Genomic DNA, 20,610 nt, shown 5'->3' with positions numbered 1-20,610 from the left:
ACCCCGCAGTCAGTCCAATTTGTATGTCACCTGTCCTCTTAGTCTTTGCAGTGCCTGTGTCTCCTTTACCCAAAGTCAGTACAATTCGTGTGTATCTTTACCCAACAGTCAGTGCAGTTGGTGTGTCACTTTGCCCCACAGTCAGTGCAGTTTGTGTGCCTCTTTGTCCCACAGTCAGTGCAATCCCTGTGTCTCGTTACTCCACCGTCAGCGCAGTTTGTGTGTCACTTTACCCCACAGTCATTGCAGTTTGTGTGTCAATTTCCCCCACTGTCTGTACTGTTTGTGTGTCTCTTTATCCCACAGTCAGTGCAATTCCTGTGTCTCTTTACCGCATAGTCAGTTCAGTTTGTGTGTCAATTTACCCCACAGTTAGTGCTGTTCCTGTGTCTCCTCACTCCACATTCAGTGCAGTTCCTCTGTCTCTTTACCCCACAGTTAGTGCTGTTCCTGTGTCTCTTTACTCCACATTCAGTGCAGTTCCTGTGTCACTTTACCCCACAGTCATTGCAGTTCATATGTTACTTTACCGCACAGTCAGTGCAGTTCGTGTGTCACTTTACCCCACAGAGAGTGCAGTTCCTGTGTCTTGTTACTCCATAGTCATTGCAGTTCCTGTCTCTCTTTCCCCCACAATCTGTGCATTTCTGGTGTCTATTTACCCCACATTCAGTGCAGTTGCTATGTCTTTTTTGCCCACAGTCAGTGCAGTTCGTGTGTCACTTTACCCAACAGACAGTGCAGTTCGTATGTCACTTTACTCCACAGACAGTGCAGTTCGTGTGTCACTTTACACAACAGTCACTGCAGTTCGTACGTTACTTTACCCCACAGTCAGTGCAGTTCCGGTGTCTCTTTACCTCACAGTCAGTGTAGTTCCTATCTCACTTTCACACACAGTGCTGTTTGTGTGTCTCTTTAACCCACAGTCAATGCAGTTCTTGTATCACTTTACCCCAGTCAGTGCTGTTCGTGTGTCAATTTCCCCCACAGTCAGTTCAGTTTGTGTGTCAATTTACCCCACATTTAGTGCTGTTTCTGCGTCTCTTTACCCCACATTCAATGCAGTTCCTGTGTCTCTTTACCCAACAGTCAATGCCGTTCCTGTTTCTCGTTACTCCACAGTCAGTGCAGTTCCTGTGTCTCTTTACCCTGCAGTGAGTACAGTCCCTGTGTCTCTTTACCCCGCAGTCTGTGCAGTTTGTATGTCACCTTTCCCCACAGCCAGTGCAGTTCCTGTCTCTCTTTTCCCCACAGACAGTGCAGTTGGTGTGTCTTTTTTGCCCCACAGAGTGTGCAGTTTGTGTGGCTCTTTATCCCACAGTCAGTGCAGTTCCTGTGCCACTTTACCCCAAAATCAGTGCAGTTCATGTGTCTCTTTACTCCATAATCAGTGCAGTTGAGGTGTCAGTTTGCCCCACAGTCAGTGCAGTTTGTGTCTCGATTTCCCCCACAATCTGTACCATTTGTGTGTCTCTTTATGCCACAGTCAGTGCAATTCCTGTGTCACTTTACCCCACATTCAATGCTGTTTCTGTTTCTCTTTTCGTCACATTCAGTGCTGTTCCTGTGTCTCGTTACTCCACCCTCAGTGCAGTTTCTGTGTCTCTTTACCCCACAGTGAGTGCAGTTCCTGTGTCTCTTTAACCCGCAGTCAGACCAGTTTGTATGTCACATTTCCCACAGTCGGTGCAGTTCCAGTGTCTTTTTACCCCGCAGTCAGTGCAGATTGTGTGTCACATTTCCCACAGTCAGTGCAATTCATTTGCCTCTTTACCCCACAATCAATGCAGTTCATGTGTCTCTTTACCCCATAATTAGTGCAGCTGGTGTGTCTCTTTGCCCCGCAGTCAGTGCAGTTTGTATGTCAATTTCCCCCACAGTCTGTACAGTTTGTGTGTCTCTTTATCCCACAGTCAGGGCAATTCCTGTGTCTCTTGACCGCATAGTCAGTTCAGTTTGTGTGTCACTTTACCCCACAGTCAGTGCAGTTTGTGTGTCAATTTACCCCACAGTTAGTGCTGTTTCTGTGTCTCTTTACCCCACATTCAATGCAGTTCCTGTGTCTCTTTACCCAACAGTCAATGCCGTTCCTGTTTCTCATTACTCCACAGTCAGTGCAGTTCCTGTGTCTCTTTACCCTGCAGTGAGTACAGTCCCTGTGTCTCTTTACCCCGCAGTCTGTGCAGTTTGTATGTCACCTTTCCCCACAGCCAGTGCAGTTCCTGTCTTTCTTTTTCCCACAGCCAGTGCAGTTCCTGTCTCTCTTTTCCCCACAGACAGTACAGTTGGTGTGGCTCTTTATCCCACAGTCAGTGCAGTTCCTGTGCCACTTTACCCCAAAATCAGTGCAGTTCCTGTGTCTCTTTACCACATAGTCAGTTCAGTTTTTGTGTCACTTTACCCCACATTCAGTGCAGTTCCTGTGTCTCTTTACCCAACAGTCACTGCTGTTCCTGTGTCTCATTACTCCACTGTCAGTGCAGTTCCTGTGTCTCTTTAACCCGCAGTGAGTATAGTTCCTGTGTCTCTTTACCTCGCAGTCTGTGCAGTTTGTATATCACCTTTTCCCACAGCCAGTGCAGTTCCTGTATCTCTTTCCCCCACAATCAGTTCATTTCTGGTGTCTATTTACCCCACATTCAGTGCAGTTGCTGTGTCTTTTTTGCCCTCAGTCAGTGCAGATCCTTTGTCACTTTACCCACAGTCATTGCAGTTCGTGTGTCACTTTACCCCACAGTCATTGCAGTTTGTATGTTACTTTACCCCACATTCAGTGCAATTCTGGTGTCTCTTTATCCCACAGTCAGTGTAGTTCCTGTCTCACTTTCACACACAGTGCATTTCCTGTGTCTCTCTACCCCGCAGTCAGTCCAGTTTGTCTGTCACTTTTCCCATAGTCATTGCTGTTCCTTTGTCTCCTTAACCCACAGTCAGTGCGATTCTTGTGCATCTTTACCCAACAGTCAGTGCAGTTTGTATGTCACTTTTCCCACAGTCAGTGCAGTTCCTGTGCTTCCTTAGCCCACAATCAGTGCAGTTCGTGTGTCTCTTTACCTCATTATCAGTGCAGTTGTTGTGTCACTTTGCCCCACAGTCAGTGCAGTTTGTGTGTCAATTTCCCCCACAGTCTGTACAGTTTGTGTGTCAATTTCCCCCACAGTCTGTACAGTTTGTGTGTCTCTTCATCCCACAATCAGTGCGATTCCTGTGTCTATTTACCGCATAGTCAGTTCAGTTTGTTTGTCACTTTACCCCACAGTCAGTGCAATTTGTGTGTTCCTTTACCCCACAGTTAGTGCTGTTCCTGTGTCTCTTTACTCCACATTCAGTGCAGTTCCTGTGTCTCTTTACCCAACAGTCAGTGCTGTTCCTTTGTCTCGTTACTCCACAGTCAGTGCATTTCCTGTGTCTCTAACCCCGCAGTCTTTACAGTTTGTATGTCACCTTTCCCCACAGCCAGTGCAGTTCCTGTCTCTCTTTCCCCCACAATCAGTGCATTTCTGGTGTCTATTTACCCCACCTTCAGTGCAGTTGCTGTGTCTTTTTTGCCCATGGCCAGTGCATTTCCTGTGTCACTTTCCCCCACATTCAGTCCATTTCCTGTGTCAATTTACCCCACATTCAGTGCAGATTGTGTGTCTCTTTACCCCACGGTAAGTGCAGTTTGTTTTTCACTTTTTCCCATAGTCATTGCAGTTTGTGTGTCACTTTACCCCACAGTCAGTGCAGTTCCTGTGTAATAATTAACCAACAGTCAGTCCAGTTCCTGTTTCTCTTTACCCCACAATCAGTGCAAGTTGCAGTGTCACTTTCTCCCACAGACAGTGCTGTTCGTGTGTCTTGACCCCACAGTCAGTGCAGTTCCTGTGTCTCATTACCTCACAGTCAGTTCAGTTCCTGTGTCAATTTAACCACAGTCAGTAGAGTTTGTGTTTCTCTTTACCCCAAGGTCAGTGCAGTTTGTGTGCCTCTTTATCCCACAGTCAGTGCAATTCCTGTGTCTCTTTACCCCATAGTCAGTTCAGTTTGTGTGTCACTTTACCTCACAGTCAGTGCAGTTCCTATGTAATAATTTCCCCACATTCAGTGCATTTCCTGTGTCACTTTACCCCATAGACAGTGCAGTTTGTGTTTCTCATTACCCCACAGTCAGTGCATTTCGTGTCACTTTACCCCATAGACAGTGCAGTTTGTGTTTCTCAGTACCCCACAGTCAGTGCATTTCCTGTGTCACTTTACCCCATAGACAGTGCAGTTTGTGTTTCTCAGTACCCCACAGTCAGTGCATTTCCTGTGTCACTTTACCCCATAGACAGTGCAGTTTGTGTTTCTCAGTACCCCACAGTCAGTGCATTTCCTGTGTCACTTTACCCCATAGACAGTGCAGTTTGTGTTTCTCAGTACCCCACAGTCAGTGCATTTCCTGTGTCACTTTACCCCATAGACAGTGCAGTTTGTGTTTCTCAGTACCCCACAGTCAGTGCATTTCCTGTGTCACTTTACCCCATAGACAGTGCAGTTTGTGTTTCTCAGTACCCCACAGTCAGTGCATTTCCTGTGTCACTTTACCCCGTAGACAGTGCAGTTTGTGTTTCTCAGTACCCCACAGTCAGTGCATTTCCTGTGTCACTTTACCCCGTAGACAGTGCAGTTTGTGTTTCTCAGTACCCCACAGTCAGTGCATTTCCTGTGTCACTTTACCCCATAGACAGTGCAGTTTGTGTTTCTCAGTACCCCACAGTCAGTACAGTTCCTGTGTCTCTTTACTCCCACAGTTAGTACAAGGTCAACAGCAGGCAGCACCAGAGAGGAATGCTGATCCAGTTGAGTCAACACTTCCAGAGGACAAGAAGAAACTGCATCCAGATGTCTGAGAAGTAATGGTACTCACATCTGAGCATATCCCAGGAAATGGTCACCAAGAAATGTCAGATTGTTTGGCAATACCTGCAGCATGTGGATCTGAAAAGAATCCGATGCCAGTGGCCATGAATATCTACACAACGGTGCCTTCCAGAGCACGATGGGCGACACGTGTGTCATCTCACAGGCTGGTACATAAAAGATGTGTCCTTTGCCCTATTTCATTGTGCCAATGATGTTATTCATTTCCCCACTGTTTGAACGAGCCAGGCAACAAGGCCAGCTCTGTTTGGTGCTGTCACTGGGTTTCCTCAAGTGCAAGAGTTCATCAGCTACACTCAGTGACCATTACAGCTCCCTGGTCACAGCTGGCTGTTTCTGTAAATTGTAAAGGTTTTCCCTGCTTGAACATATAACTGGATGTGTGACCACAGGAGCAAAATAATGCAGGTCTCAGCTGGTTTCCCAGGGAGCTGTCACAATGCCAACGTCTTGCAAATCTCATGGCTCCCAGAGTGTTTTAAAGACCAGCTCAGGTTAATGGATGGATCCTCGGTGATGAGGGCGATCCGCTGCCAACACGTCTGATCGCCCCAGTCAGATATCCCCAGAGCGAGGCAGGTGAGCACTACACTCAAGCTCATGCCTCCACCAGAGGCATCATCGAACGCAACACTGGGCTTCTTAAAATGTGCTTGTGCTGCCTCGACCTGTCTGGAGGGGCTCTGCAGTACACAGCCCCTAGGCTGTCAAGAATAGTCATGGTTTGCTATGCACTACACAACCTGGCAGTGCAACATGCACAGGTTACAAGGGGAAGAGCACGAAGAAAATCAGGATGAATTGACTGGCCTGAACAGGCAGTCATGAATGAGAATGAGCCTTTCATGAATGCCAGGGCCATGGAGAGATATGTAAAAAATGTCAGAGACAGCCTGATCTACACAAGGTTAACCCAACAAAATGTCACCTGCATGACAATTGCCCCATAGCCAGACCTCCATCACCTTCCAAGAGTGTAGACCTAGCCCTGCGTCGTCCCTTGCTAAGTTAACCATATGCCTGCCTCCTCTACCAGCTAGAACTGAATGGGAGGAGCAACATTGTCTCATACACTCACTAGTGAGTGCTGGTACCAAGGACATCTTATAGATACATGGATATCCATGTAACAGGAAGACTTGCGTATTGACCTAGCACCATCTTTAAAGTACATTGATTGCAACTGCACCTGTCTCAGTCACAGCCACCGAGGGTGCACGGGGCCATACACCCCCTGGAGTTTATACAAGCAGGCGCAGTGAGTCTGTATTTCAAGCCATGCCCCATGGAATGTTCATCACAGAAATAACAATTCACATGAACATTTAATAAAGAACACACAAAAATGCAGCAGTATTCGCCAAAGACACTCTGTGTCCCTATGCACCAAAACTCTCTGTGTCCCTATTCACCCAGCAGTTTCTGTGTCCCTATTTAGCGAATACCCTGAGTCCCTATTCACCAATTTTCTCTGTGACCCTATGCACAAAATGCTCCGTGTCCCGATTCACCAATTATTCTCGGTGTCCCTAATCACCAAATAGTTTTTGTGTCCCTATTAATCAAATACTCTCTGTGTCCCTATTCACCAAATACTGTGTGCCCTTGTTCACCAAATACTCATGGCGTCCCTATTCACCAACTGTTCTCTGTGTCCCTATTCACCAAATACTCTCTGTGCCTCTTTTCACCAAATACGCTCTGTGCCCCTACTCATCAAGTGCTCTCTGTGTCCCTATTCACCAAATACTCTCTGTGTCCCAATTCACCCAGTAGTTTCTGTGTCCCTATTTAGCAAATACGCTATTCCCTATTCACCAATGCTCTGTGTCCCTATTCACCAAATACTCTATGTGTCCCTATTCAACAAATACTCTCTGTGTCCCTGTTCAATAAATACTCTGTGTCCCTATTCACCAAATACTCTCTGTGTCCCTATTCACCAAATACTCTGTGTCCCTATTCCCCAAACACTCTCTGTGTCCTTATTCATCAAATACTCTCTTTGTCCCTATTCACCAAATACTCTCTGTGTCCCTATTCCCCAAACACTCTCTGTGTCCTTATTCATCAAATACTCTCTGTGTCCCTATTCCCCAAATACTCTCTGTGTCCCTATTCATCAAATACTCTCTGTGGGACATTACCACACTGTGGCACAAGACCTGCTACATTGATAGGATTGGTACCAGGTGAGAGCAGTGCTGCCCAGCTGGATGACAGTGGAGGGGTGTTGGAAGAGGATGGAGTGGTCAACCATATCAAAGGGTGCAAGCAGGTAGAGAAGGCCAAGCTGGAATTTGTCACAGGCCCAAGAGTTCCCTCCCCAGTGGAACTCTGAATCTAATAGCTTTGATGCCCTTCAGGTCACAAAGCACCTCCTCCGCTGCCCCTACAGTCGCATCAGCACCACCTCTGCTGCCCCATCAGCATCTCCCCCGCTGCCCCATCAGCACCTCCCCTGATGCCCCATCAACACCTCCCCCACTGCCCCATCAACACCTCCCCCACTGCCCCATCAACACCTCCCCCACTGCCCCATCAACACCTCCCCCACTGCCCCATCAACACCTCTCCCACTGCCCCTTCAACACCTCCCCCACTGCCCCATCAACACCTCTCCCACTGCCCCTTCAACACCTCTCCCACTGCCCCTTCAACACCTCCCCCACTGCCCCATCAACACCTCCCCCACTGCCCCATCAACACCTCCCCCACTGCCCCATCAACACCTCCCCCACTGCCCCATCAGCACCTCTCCCACTGCTCCATCAGTACCTCCCCCGATGCCCCATCAACACCTCCCCTGATGCCCCATCAGCACCTCTCCCACTGCCCCTTCAACACCTCCCCCACTGCCCCTTCAACACCTCCCCCACTGCCCCATCAACACCTCCCCCGATGCCCCATCAACACCTCCCCTGATGCCCCATCAGCACCTCTCCCACTGCCCCATCAACACCTCCCCCATTGCCCCATCAACACCTCCCCCTCTGCCCCTACAACCCCATCAGCACCTCCCCCTCTGCCCCTATAGCCCCATCAGCATCTTCTCCACTGCCCCCCACAGTCCTGTCAGCACCCCCAACCTCACACCCCCTCCTCCACTCCTAAGGTCCCCCCGGTAGAGTAGCCTTATTATTTTCCTGGAGTTGATCACCTGCTCCCAGCTCCCAGGGCAGTGAATCCACTCTTTCAGTTGAGGGACGCAGGTTGTTTAAGAGGCAGGATTTCGGGGTTCACGGGTATGCTGGAGTACTGCAGTTTAGGAGAGAAAATGAAATGAAAGAAAATTAATCCCATTGGCTTCAGAGGATTTCTGCTTGATGGCCCCTGCCCAGCTCCTGGGACCAGAATGTTCATTGAGGGAATTGTTTGATTTGGATGTGCTGAGGCCTGGGCTTTCTTCCCCACAGCCCTGAGTATGTATTCCAGTGTCTGGACAAGAACAGAGTACTTCACTAGGCCCTAAATATTCAAAAGGATTTCAATGAGTCATCGTACCTATTGTCTGGCAAAGCAACTGAAAGCTCAAGACTCAGCCCTTGCTTCAATCTGACATCAAGGAGAAAAAAACAATTTGTAACTTCAACCTTCCTATTAGTCAATGATAACTGATTCAGCCTTTAACTCACCAAATCAGCCTTTGATATGCGTCCCACCCCCAGAGCTATGGTGAGCTGTAGGCCTGCAGAGGGTGGTGTCCTTCTCCATGTCATTGCTCCTCCTCCCCTGAAGCCCCCTGAATTGGGGCTTAAACCCCAAAGGCAGTTGTATTGGAATGGGGGGGGGCTCCTTGGGGTGGGGGGTGGGTGGGGGGGGCACTGAGCTCTCTCCATGCTGCCACATGACCAGTATTCCTGGATTTCCAGAACTGTTCCAGAATTTGGCCTTCTGCCCCACGTCCCAGATCTGAGCTTCCTGGGGATGTCCTCTGTCCCAGATCCCTCTTGTGTCTGAACCTTTCGTGTCTGCTCCACATGCGTAGACACAAACCCACACAGCCACGAGGGAGCAGGGGGAGCACTGGGCGGCACTCTCCCCTGAGAGTGACTCAGTGGTTTGGGTTGGGGGCTGCAGGGTGTCTGATGGGTTGGCTCCCAGGTGGCAGCAGCAATGTCAGACCCATTTTGGGTCAGGTGGAGAATGGAGGCTCAGGCCCAGCCCAGGTTTGAAACTGAATCCCTCACCCCCGCCACTCCTACGGTACAAACAAAAATTGCCCCCATCCCTATGGCCCGGTCAGCAAACCCCCACCTCCACCCTCACCCCACGGCCAGGACAGCATCCCCTCCCCCACCCTCACCCCACGGCCCGGTCAGCATCCCCTCCCCCACCCTCACCCCACGGCCCGGTCAGCATCCCCTCCCCCACCCTCACCCCACGGCCCGGTCAGCAACCCCTCCCCCAACCTCACCCCACGGCCCGGTCAGCATCCCCTCCCCCACCCTCACCCCACGGCCCGGTCAGCATCCCCTCCCCCACCCTCACCCCACGGCCCGGTCAGCATCCCCTCCCCCACCCTCACCCCACGGCCCGGTCAGCATCCCCTCCCCCACCCTCACCCCACGGCCCGGTCAGCAACCCCTCCCCCACCCTCACCCCTATGACCCTGTCAGCACCCCCTCCCCCACACTCACCCCTTTGGCCTGGTTAGCACCCTCCCACCCCCTCCCCCACCCTCACCCCTATGGCCCGATCAGCAACCCCTCCCCCACCCTCACTCCTACAGCCCAGTCGGCACGCCCCCCACCCTTCCTCCACTCCTAAGGCCCCCCCATGGTGGAGTGGTCTTATTTTTTCCCTGGATTTGATCGCCTGCTCCCAGCTCCCGGGGCAGTGAATCCACTCTTTCAGTTGAGGGATGCATGGGCCATTAAATGTATTTGTGAGCAACCTTTTCAATCAAATTCATCCATTCAAAAGCAATGTAGCATCTCCTGAGTGCTATGCACTGTTTTATTTTGCAGTATTATAGGGTAAAATAATTTTTTAGGGTAAAATTGATTCCAATTATTAATCAGTAAATGGGGGGTGGGGGGCAGCACAGTGATGCAGTGGTTGGTGCTGCTGCCTCACAGCTCCAGGGACCCAGGTTCGATTCTGACCTCGGGTGTCTGTCCGTGTGGAGTTTGTACATTCTCCCCATGTCTGGGTGGGTTTCCATGTGGGTTTTCTCTGGGTGGGTTTCCTCACGCTATCCAAAGACCTGCTGGTTAGGTGGATTGGCTGTGGTTAAATTGTACCTTGGTGAGTGTGAGCCCTGTGATGGACTGGTGCCCTGCCCTGGGTGGGCTCTGCCTATTGCCTGTCAGGATAGGCTCGAACTCCCCATGATGAATGGATGAAGCGGTTCTGGAGAAATGAGTGTGAGTGAATTCAGTAAATGTGCTGTGCTTCATTGTGAATTGTTCTGCCCAGCGTGAAAAAGATATCAAGACCATAATCTCACTAGGAATGTAGGGGCAAGTCTAATGACCAAGTTCCCTTCAATTTGGATTTTCATCCTGATTTTCTGATCCGGGAAGCGAGAGCTGAGCCAGGGTCACCAATTCTGATCCAACCCACAGCCTCACACTCCTGTCACTGCTCAATCCTCAAGGAATCCCAACTCCCCACAGTCAATAGGAGAGCAAGCCAAATCTTTGTCACCTGATTGGATGATTCCAATAGTGAGGAGGTTAGCTGGAGACTGCAGGAAGGTGTCAATGGGCTGGTCAGGTGGACAGAAAAGTGGCAAATGGAATTCAATCCAGAGAAGCATGAGGTGATGCATTTGGGGAGGTCAAACAGGTCAAAGGAATACACAATAAATGGGAGGTGTAGAGGAAGTGAGGGGCCTTGGAGTGAATGTCAACAAATCCCTGAAGGTAGCAGGACAGGTCGATAAGTGGTTAAAAAGGCAAATGGAATCCTTTCCTTCATTAGCAGAGGCACAGAATGTAAGAGTAGGGAGGTTATGCTGGAGTTATATATAACATTAGTCAGGCCACAACTTGAGGACTGTGTGTAGTTCTGGTCACCTCGTTACAGAAAGGATGTCATTGTATTGGAGAGGGTACAGAGGAGATTTATAGGAATGTTGCCAGGACTGGAAAATTGTAGCTATGAGGAAAGATTGGATAGGCTGGGGTTGTTCTCCTTGGAACAGAGGAGGCTGATGAGAGATTTGATTGAGGGGCCTGGATAGAGTGGATGGGAAGGGCCTATTTACTTTAGCAGAGCGGTCAGTGACTGGGAGCACAGATTTAAAGTGATTGGTAGAAGGATTGGAGGGGAGATGAGGAAAATGTTTTCCACCCAGAGGGTGGCTGGGGTCTGGAACTCACTCACTGAAGGGTAGTAGAGGCAGAAAACTTCACCTTGCTTAAAAGGTACCAGGATGTGCAGCTGAGGTGCCATAATACGCAGGGCTGCGAACCAAATAATGGAAAGAGGGGTTAGGCTGGGTGGGTTATTTATTCAACCGGTGCAGGCACAATGGGCCAACTGGCTTCTTTCTGTGGACCAAACTTTCCAGGATTCTTGGCAGTTGATCACCCCGACTTTCATTCCCACCTCCAATAATTTTATAACAAATAAAGGAATGTAATTTTAAGAAAATTAAATTAATGTGCAGTATTTCTAATGTCCTTTTGACTTTCCTCCTGAGTTGTTTTTGCAGCAATGTCCTGGAAATTAAACCTTCATTGCTGAGGCCACCCAGGACCACCCTTGAGGCTGGGGCCCAAATCCAAAAGCCGACTCTCAAATATTTCCAAGAATCAGGGTCAAATGTCACAGTTAAAACCCCTGATTCCCCTCCACTGACCCAAAGGTCAATTCCGTGCCCACTTCATCCCGGCAGTTCCTGTGGGCCATACGAATCGAGGCAGCCATTTTGAATGTCCGTGAAGAGGATCCTCTATGACCATCGGGGAAATCTCCACACACGACTGGATTTTATGCTGATTGCTCAAGGTCTTTGAGGCTTCGAGCCTTCCAGATTCAGTGGCCAAACAGTGTTTCCTGTCAGTCCTGATCCTCAACACTTACCCTTTAAGATGCTGCGGTGGGTATTTTAAACTTTGCCACCCTCACAATCATCCAGCTGTTGCCAAGGACTGCTTTTCACACTGGCATTTCACCTCCAAATTCACTTAAGCAGGAAGATGGCCCAAGCCCCACCCCCAATCACAGACAGTCACAACGTGTAATTCACACACCATATCCCACCCCACTCCCACCCGGGATGCTGTACCAACAGGCAGAGCATTGATTAAGAGCAGCTCCCTAGCTTCACTCTGATATTTGGAGGCTCCCTGGTGCTGATTTCACTGGCCTGGCAAACTCCTGGAAGCACTGGGAATTTCCGGCTACCCCTCCTGCCCAGAATAACGGTGAGTTCCTACATCTGGATCGGGACTGTAAACCCACAGTTTGTATTGGTGTCCCCCCATTTTGTGTTGGAGAGTGTGCAGTGCTTCATTCTGAAAATTCTCATGTAAAGCCCTCTGCACAACTTGATATAAAAACTCTATAACGGGCTGCAGTATGTGCTGAGGAAGTCTTGTGGTGAAGTGGGTAGTGTCCTTGTCTCTGAGCCAGAAGCTCTGGGTTCAAGTCCCACTCCAGGGCTTATGGCTAATGAAGATGTGTTGATAATGTGGCCAAACAGATCTAGTGTTGACCTGCAAATCCTTCCAACATGTGTTTGAATGACACACTGCCCAACACAATGGGGGTGGGGACACCAATACAAACTGTGGGTTTACAATCCCAATCCAGATGTAGGAACTCACTATCCTGGGCAGGAGGGGCAGCAGGAAATTCCCAATGCTTCTAGGAGTTTGCCAGGTAAGAGTGGGAGAGATGTGATGGAAAGAATGTTGAAGCCTCTACCATCACTGTCCATAGCTCCAGACCACAACATTCCTAGAAAAGTGTATGTTGCCATAGTAACACAAACTCCATGAGTGAACTGTAACATGGTTAAAACTGTGAATGAACACACAGCATGTATTATGTAAGGAATATACAAAACATTATATATATACACCTCACAGAAACTAAGAAACAGTATATATTGTATAGGAAACACAGGTTTTGTTATACAGGGAAAGCACGAGGTCTGTATATAATACTGAGAATAATTCATAGTATATATTATGAGAATATTGTAGAGTGAAAACACAGTATTTCACTGAGAGTAACAGTGCATGTTATATAGGAGAAACACATGGTATATATTATCATGGAAATAACATACAGTAGCTATACTATATCAAGAAAGAATACTGTATACGTTATACAATTATAGTGTATCTATTCCCAAATAGAGATTAGCACAGTAGATATTTTATGGCAATTATATTGTAGCATCATGGCTATGTTACTGAACCAGTAATCCATGGGGCTGGACTCATGATTTGAAGCCATCAATTCAAACCCATCATGGCAACTAGGGAATTTAAATTAATGCATAAATAAATTAAATTAAAATTTAAATTAAAAGCCATTCAGTTACATCAAATCTCTGTGACAAAATCCAATACTAAAAGTGACGGGCCACCTGGCATCAATTCAGGCACCAGATTTGGACATAACAATGGCACATCCTGCCCTCTCAGCCCTGCAAATCCCTCTTCGTAATCATTTGGGGCTTGAGTCAAAATTGGGAGAACCGTCCTAAATACGTGTCAAGCAACAGCCTGACATAGCCATACTCACAGAATCATACCTTACAGACAATGTCTCAGACTGCTCCCTGGGTATGTTCTGTCCCACCAGCAGAAGAGACCCACCAGCGGTGACAGCACATTGGTCCACAATCGGGTGGGAGTTACCCTGGGGGTCCTCAACAGCGAGTCCATACCCCATGATGTCTCATGGTATCAGGTCAAACATGGGCAAGGAAACCTCCTGCTGATTACCATGTACTACACCCCCTCACTTGTACTGAACCTCCTCCATGTTGAACACTACTTCGAAGAAGCACTTAGAGTAGCAAGGGCACGTTTTGTGCTCTGGATGTCCATCAGCAAGAGTAGTACCACTACTGACTGAGCTGGCCAAATTCTGAAGGACATATTTGTTTGGCCTGTGGTAGGTGGTGAGGGAACCAACAAGAGGGAAAAACCTACTTAACCTCAATCTCACCAACCTGTCTGTCGCAGATGCATTACCAAGGGCAGGGTTGCCTGTAGCCTGCAACATCTACGCCTCAGTGGAGTGTGAACAAATTGAAGTGATACATTAAGTGAGCATGTCCTTTACAGGTTTCCCTCCATCTTAAAGCCAGTAGGCCAGTGCCAAGCCCTTCACCTGACCTCTGTCTAGTCATGGCATCCCCACCCCACCGCCTGCCCGCCCCCAGGTAAAGGACATTCTGGAGGACCAGAGATGGATATTCCTCCTGTTCATACTTGAGTGGGTTTGGAGACATTGCTCTTTGACCAGGGTGATGAGACCCATGTGCTGGAAGCCTCATGAGGACACGTTTCCGCTTGTCTCCACCACCCTTGAGACTATAGAGAGCTCATTGCCTTGGCAGCACAGAAAGATCAACATGACCCTTTGTCGTCCCGGGAGGATAGTGGTTTGGTGTCGGGAATTGGCTGCCTTCCACCAGCCGCTCCCCTTGGAGGCATCCACCTCCCTCCCTTCATCCCTGCCTCTGACTGCAGCTGATGGTAAAGGGCACAGAATGAACAGCAGCTCCAAACCTTGCTGGGATCTTGAGGTTATAAGGCCCATGAGCTAGGAACAAACCTGCTGCTGTGTGGGCTTCACCGTAGAGAGGAGATCACAACCTAGCATTGTTGTCATCCAGTTTCCTCATGATTATTAGGGTGTCCCTTTAGTTAGCCAATTGTGCTGACCTTGAACTCCACCTAGCTGAACAGACCCTATTCCCATCTCAAGGGGTCTCACTGGCTGACTGTTGTCAATGTCACTTTGGAAAAATGGTGCGCGTCGCTTTTCAAACTTGCTCCACCACCTTCTACCCTCCCCTTGTCACCCACCAACAACCCCCCATCACCAGTGACCCACCCATTATTACTATTCCTCTCTCCTCTGTCACCCTTGAACCTTCCCCTGTTACCCTGGACACTGTCACGATCCACCTGCATATACCTTTCCTCCCCTCAGAGCCAACATCTGTTACTGTCCCCATGTCCACCCTCACCCTGGCCCCTCCCATTATCTGAGCCACCTGTCTTATGCGTGACCCCCCTGATGAGACCTAGCAGGCTCTCACCCTGGTGTCCTCCATTGCCAGCCTACTGCATCCCACTTCCCCCTCTAACTGTGACTGTTCCTTCCTATTGCTGAGTTCCCCTTCCAGGCCCCCACTATTGGCACCACCAACCCTGCCCTCTAAGACACTGCCCCTCCCTGGACACTCTTATGCACCCCTCCCCCAGACATTCTCCACCCCCTCCCCTTTCCCTGACATTACGCCCTTCCCCATTCCCTGGGCACTCTTCCCACTCTTCGCTCATAAGCCTACCTCCCTTGTCCACCTTTCACAGTGTCTGTCAATGGCACTCAAGATGAGTGAAGCCCCCAAGAGGTCCCAAGAAGGAGTAAGCAACATCTACCGACCTCAAATTCGTTGAAGAAGTGAAGTTCACCAGGTGCACATCACGGTCAGGAAACAGGCCGCTCTAAATTCTCGCTGGAGGGGGAACATAATTCCAAACTAATTTCCCAATGGCGGGAAACTGACTTTTTCCATCACACCATCATGCCCCCGCCTGCCACAATTCCCATCACTGGCGGGAGTGGAAAATTCCGCCCGCTATCTCAGGATAAGGGGCTGGCCAATTAGGGCTGAGATGAGGAGAATCTTCTTCACTCTGTGGGTTGTGAACATTTGGAATTCTCTACCCCAGAGGGGTGTCGATGCTCCATCGTTAATTATATTAAAGGCTGGGATAGACAGAAAAATCAAGAAGGGATAAAACCAGGTGAACCACCTGGCATTAATCTGAGCACCAGAAAAGTCAAAGGTACATCTTACCCGGTTAACCCTGCGAGGGCAGCAGATAGATGGGAACACCACCATCTGCAAGTTCCTCTCCAAGTCACTCACCATCCTGACTTGGAAATATATCGTTGTTCCTTCACTGTCACTGGGTCAAAATCCTGGAATTCCTTACCTAACAGCACTGTCTGTACCTACACCACATGGACTGCAGCGGTTTAAGAAGGCAGCTCACCACCACCTTCTCAAGGGCAACTAGGGACGGGCAATAAATGTTTGTCTAGCAAACGAAGCCCACATCCCATGAATTAACAAAAAAGATTAACACAGCATATATACTATACTAGGAAAGCACATGGTATGTATTATACAGCAGAATAACATGCTAAATATTGCACAGGGACTAACACAATTAATAATTATATAAGATGCAGCACACTGTATATGCTGGGAATACTATAAATTGTATACATTGGGCAGGATTTTCTACTTGGCGTGCAGGCAGGCACCCAACACGCCTCAGTATGAAACAGCACATGATGATGTCAGGCGAGTGTCCCAACGTCATTGCGCACTCCTGTGATATTTCAGTCGGCGGGCGCGCATAAGAGTTGGCAGCGCGTTCGCCGACAATTAAGAGGCCTATTAAGGTCATTAACTAATTGATTAACATGTATTTTTCACTGCCTGTGCAACATTACTGCTGGTGTATGCGAATTGGCCAGGCGACCTTTGGATTTTTTAGGAAACCTCACCCATGGGCGGGGTGAGGTTACCATAAGTAAATAAAAAATAATTAGGGGACAGAATTTGTGCTATGTTTAAGTTCATGCGAGTTAGTCTTATGTGGGGACATTTTTTTCAGATTTTCAAAAACTTTATTTTTGATTTTAAAATTGTTCAGCTCCCTGAGGGAGATCCCTGCCTTCAGGGAGCTTTCAATGCACAGTCTCCCGCACATGTGCAGACTTTTGCGCTCGCGCTCCTCCCACCCCCACCTCAGCAGCACTGAGCCTTTCAGTGCACCTTTCACGCTGGCTGTGGCCATTAATTGACCAGCCAGTGTGAAACTGCGATCAGGAGCCGATCATGGGCAGTGGGGACATTTCCTGGCCACTCTCGGGCCTGCCCGCCACAGCCATCTGACAACCCAAAAATCCCGCCCATTGTATAGGAAACAATGCAGATTATATATTACACTGTGAATAACACATGCGCATATGAGAAAATGCACATAGCCTATAATATGCTGGGAATAACACACATCCTATATGATGTAAATAACACAAGCAGTTTATGTTATGTAGACTAACACCCAATACATATTATATAGAGATTAACACCCAGTTATGTCATATAGAGATTAACACATAGTATATTATATAGGGATTAACACAGTACATAGTATGACATTCACATACTGGGAATAAGTTTTTTATATAAAGAATGACAGGGACCAGCATGTTTGCCCACATCCCCCCTATGTTCGAAGTAGCCGCTCTTTGATATTGAACCCTGGTTCCCAGGTGTTTTCTTGTCCCATACTTGAGTACCAGCTGAATCAGAGCTGCTCATGTTACACAGTCAATGGAGGTTGTTCTCAGCTGTATTGGAGGCCATTGATTAAGCATCTCCTGACTTCCAGAAAGCCAATGTTATTTGAATGGCCATAGACTCCAGGCCCACTATATGCAGGGTAACTGAATTGACTGGCTGCACTCTGTAACACTCCAGGCAATCTCAACTCATAGGGACTTTGTAGCACTGAAGGGTGTCTTGGATTTGGCGAGCGTCTTGCACTGACAATGGACAGATCCTGACCTCCTCCATTCTCCCAGACACTCTTCCCACAATCCTTACTGCTCAATGGAGGACCAACTATGGTGCTGAACTCCAGAGGATAGGCTGCCACTACACTGGCTGTTGGTTTGTCTTCAGACACTGGGAGACTTTCCGACCCAGGCGCCATATTGCAGAATGTATTGAAAACCAATGGTTGTCCAGAGTCAGTTTGTCCACTTGAGCCTCTCCCCTCATTCCTATGGTTTATAGGTAAAGCTGTTCCTTCACAGGCTGAGAAGTTACTGTGAAAGAAAAAGACAGAATGTCGAACATTGACCAACAGGAACTGGTCAGCAGTGAGCATCAGGAACTGGCCAGAACTGACCTCCAGGAACTGGTCAACATTGACCCCCAGGAATTGACTAGCACTAATCTCCAGGAAACACACAGGACTGACTTCAGCTGACTGAAAAAGCAGCTGCAATTGTTCCTGAAGGACTGGCCAAACTTGCATATGAAAGATTGACCACAGTTGACCATATCTTATCTGAAATTTGGCATCACCAAAATTGCAGTACCCTATGAGTACCGCACTGATATGTGAACTAGATTACACGCTCAAAACCTGAAGTCAGTCTTGAACGCATAACTTGCTTTCTCAGAAGCAAGTGTATTGCAAGTGGAGCATCTACAGAGAATACCAAAGATTCACAACCCTTTGAGTGAAGTAATTCCTCCCTATCTCAGACCTAAATGATCAGCCCCTCACCCTGAGACAGTGCCCCCAAGTTCTAGATCCCCCAGTCAGGGAAACAACCACTCAGTGTCCACCCTGTCAAGCCCCTTCAGAATCTTGTAGTTTCCAATGAGATCACGTATCATTCTTCTAAAGTCCAGAGAATATAGACCCAATTTACTCAGCCTGTCTTCACAGCACAGCCCTCTCTTCCCAGGAACCAATTATGAGCCCTTATCTTTCATACTAACCCACAGTGTGATACCTTATGGAATGCTAAGTACACGACCTCTACTGGTTCCCCTTTATCTACCCTACCTCAAACAGCTCTGACGAATTTATTAAACACAATTTCCCTTTTGTAAAACTTTGATCTACTATGATTTTCTAAGTGTATTGTTAAAAATTTTGTAACAATAGACTCCAGCATTTTCTGAATGTCTGATATCAGGCTAACTGGCCCACTGATTTACTGAATTCTTTGTTTCGTTATCACCCCTGCCATGAAATGGAATTTTACACCTATTCCATTGCTGTCGCTGGTTCCATGAATAGCCTCTTCCTCTTATTAAATAGGATAAATATCAAACAGATCTACCAACTCAAAACTGGGTATAAATGAGGCGCTGTGGGCCATCAGCAGCAGCAGAATTGTACTCGAACACAATCTGTAATCTTATGACCCAGCGTATCCCACACTCTACCATTACCATCAAACTGGAGGATCAACCTGGTTCAGTGAAGAGTGCAGGAGGGTATGCCTGAAGCAGCACCAGGCATACCTAAAAATGAGGTGTCAATCTGGTGAAGCTATAACACAGGACTACTTGCATGCTAAATAGCAGAAACAACAAGTGATTTACAGGGCTAAGCAATTCCATATCCAATGGATCAGATCTAAACTCTGCTGCCACATCAGGTCGTGAATGGTGGTGGACAATTAAACAACTAACTGGATGAGAAGGCTCCACAAATATCCCCATCCTCAATGATGGGGGAGCCCAGCACATCAGTGCAAAAGGCAAGGCTGAAGCATTTGCTAACATCTTCATCCAGAAGTGCCAAGTGGCTGACTAATGATCCACCAAGTCCACATAAATGATGTCCATTTGAGCAATATACAAAGGATGCCTGACCAGGGATAAGACTGGTGATTCTCCTGTCCTCAGGAACATCAAACATTGCATTTGTCAATGAGGCCATTGTTACAACCTACAAGTGGAGACTGTTTCTGGCCTGAAATTTTATCCCAAAGAATGAGTGAAGCGTTTGTATTGGCACATGCTACTCACCACTGTGTCTCTTCCTTGCTGTGACCATTATTTGTGTTTTCCCAGCTTGCCCTGTTTAAATTTGGAGGGATGAATGTGACTGGAGTCCCCAATGACTGGATGGGAATATCCAGACTGTTAATGCGGACCAGGCAAGCTTTAGTCTCTTCTGCTTCCACAGGCACATCCTGTTTCTGCTGCTTACTATCTACAGGCCAAGAATAAAACATAAACCAAGATATACTCAGTTACACAATCCAGGGGTCCAGGAGTGTCTCAGTATACAGTCATAGAGTCAAAAAATGGTTCCAGCACAGAAGGAGGCCATTCAACCCATTGTGCCCATGCTGGCTCTCTGCAACAGCAATTCACCTAGTGCCACACCCCAGCCTTTCCCCCATCAACCTGCAAATTATTCCCTTCAGGTTACCAAGCAACTCCTGCTTGAAGATCTCGATTGAGACTGCCTCCACCTCAAGCTCAGGCAGTGCATCCCGGATTCTAACGACTCACTGTGTAAAGAGGTTTTTCCTCATGTCGCCACTGCTTCTTTTGCCAATTACATTTAACCTGTGCCCTCTGGTTCTCAATCCTTTCACCAATGGGAACAGTTTCTCTTTATCTGCTCTGTCCAGACCCCTCATGATTTTGAATACCCTTGTCAAAGCTGCCCTCAACCTTCACCAGCTCCTCCAATCCATCTATGTAACTGAGGTTCCTCATCCCTGGAACCATTCCCATGAATCTTTCCTGTACTCTCTCTAATATCGTCAAATCCTTCCTAAAGTGTGGTGCCCAGAACTGGATGCAATGCTCCAGTTGAGGCTTCACCAGCATTTTATAAAGATATATCATATCTTCCTTGCTTTTGCACTCTATGCCCCGATTTATAAAGCACATGTACTACTGCTCTCTTAATCAGTCCTACCACCTTCAATGATTTG

At 48.0% G+C, this 20,610-nt stretch overlaps 1 protein-coding gene across 1 annotated transcript in view; it reads right to left on the bottom strand.

The window, feature by feature from the left end:
• tbx16 (T-box transcription factor 16) overlaps window positions 1-20,401 on the bottom strand; it is a 134,803-nt gene extending 114,402 nt beyond the window's left edge. The window contains exons 1-3 of the mRNA XM_041203072.1: window positions 20,323-20,401; window positions 19,688-19,874; window positions 17,738-17,961 (exon numbers count right to left, since the gene is read on the bottom strand). Of these exons, the coding sequence (XP_041059006.1) occupies window positions 17,738-17,961; window positions 19,688-19,874; window positions 20,323-20,401 (490 nt within the window). The remainder of the gene's footprint in view (window positions 1-17,737; window positions 17,962-19,687; window positions 19,875-20,322) is intronic.
• Window positions 20,402-20,610: the final 209 nt, after the last annotated feature.

Source organism: Carcharodon carcharias, chromosome 13 (assembly GCF_017639515.1).
Source record: "Carcharodon carcharias isolate sCarCar2 chromosome 13, sCarCar2.pri, whole genome shotgun sequence".
NCBI lineage: Eukaryota > Metazoa > Chordata > Chondrichthyes > Lamniformes > Lamnidae > Carcharodon > Carcharodon carcharias.
This window is presented reverse-complemented; position numbering and strand designations above follow the sequence as displayed.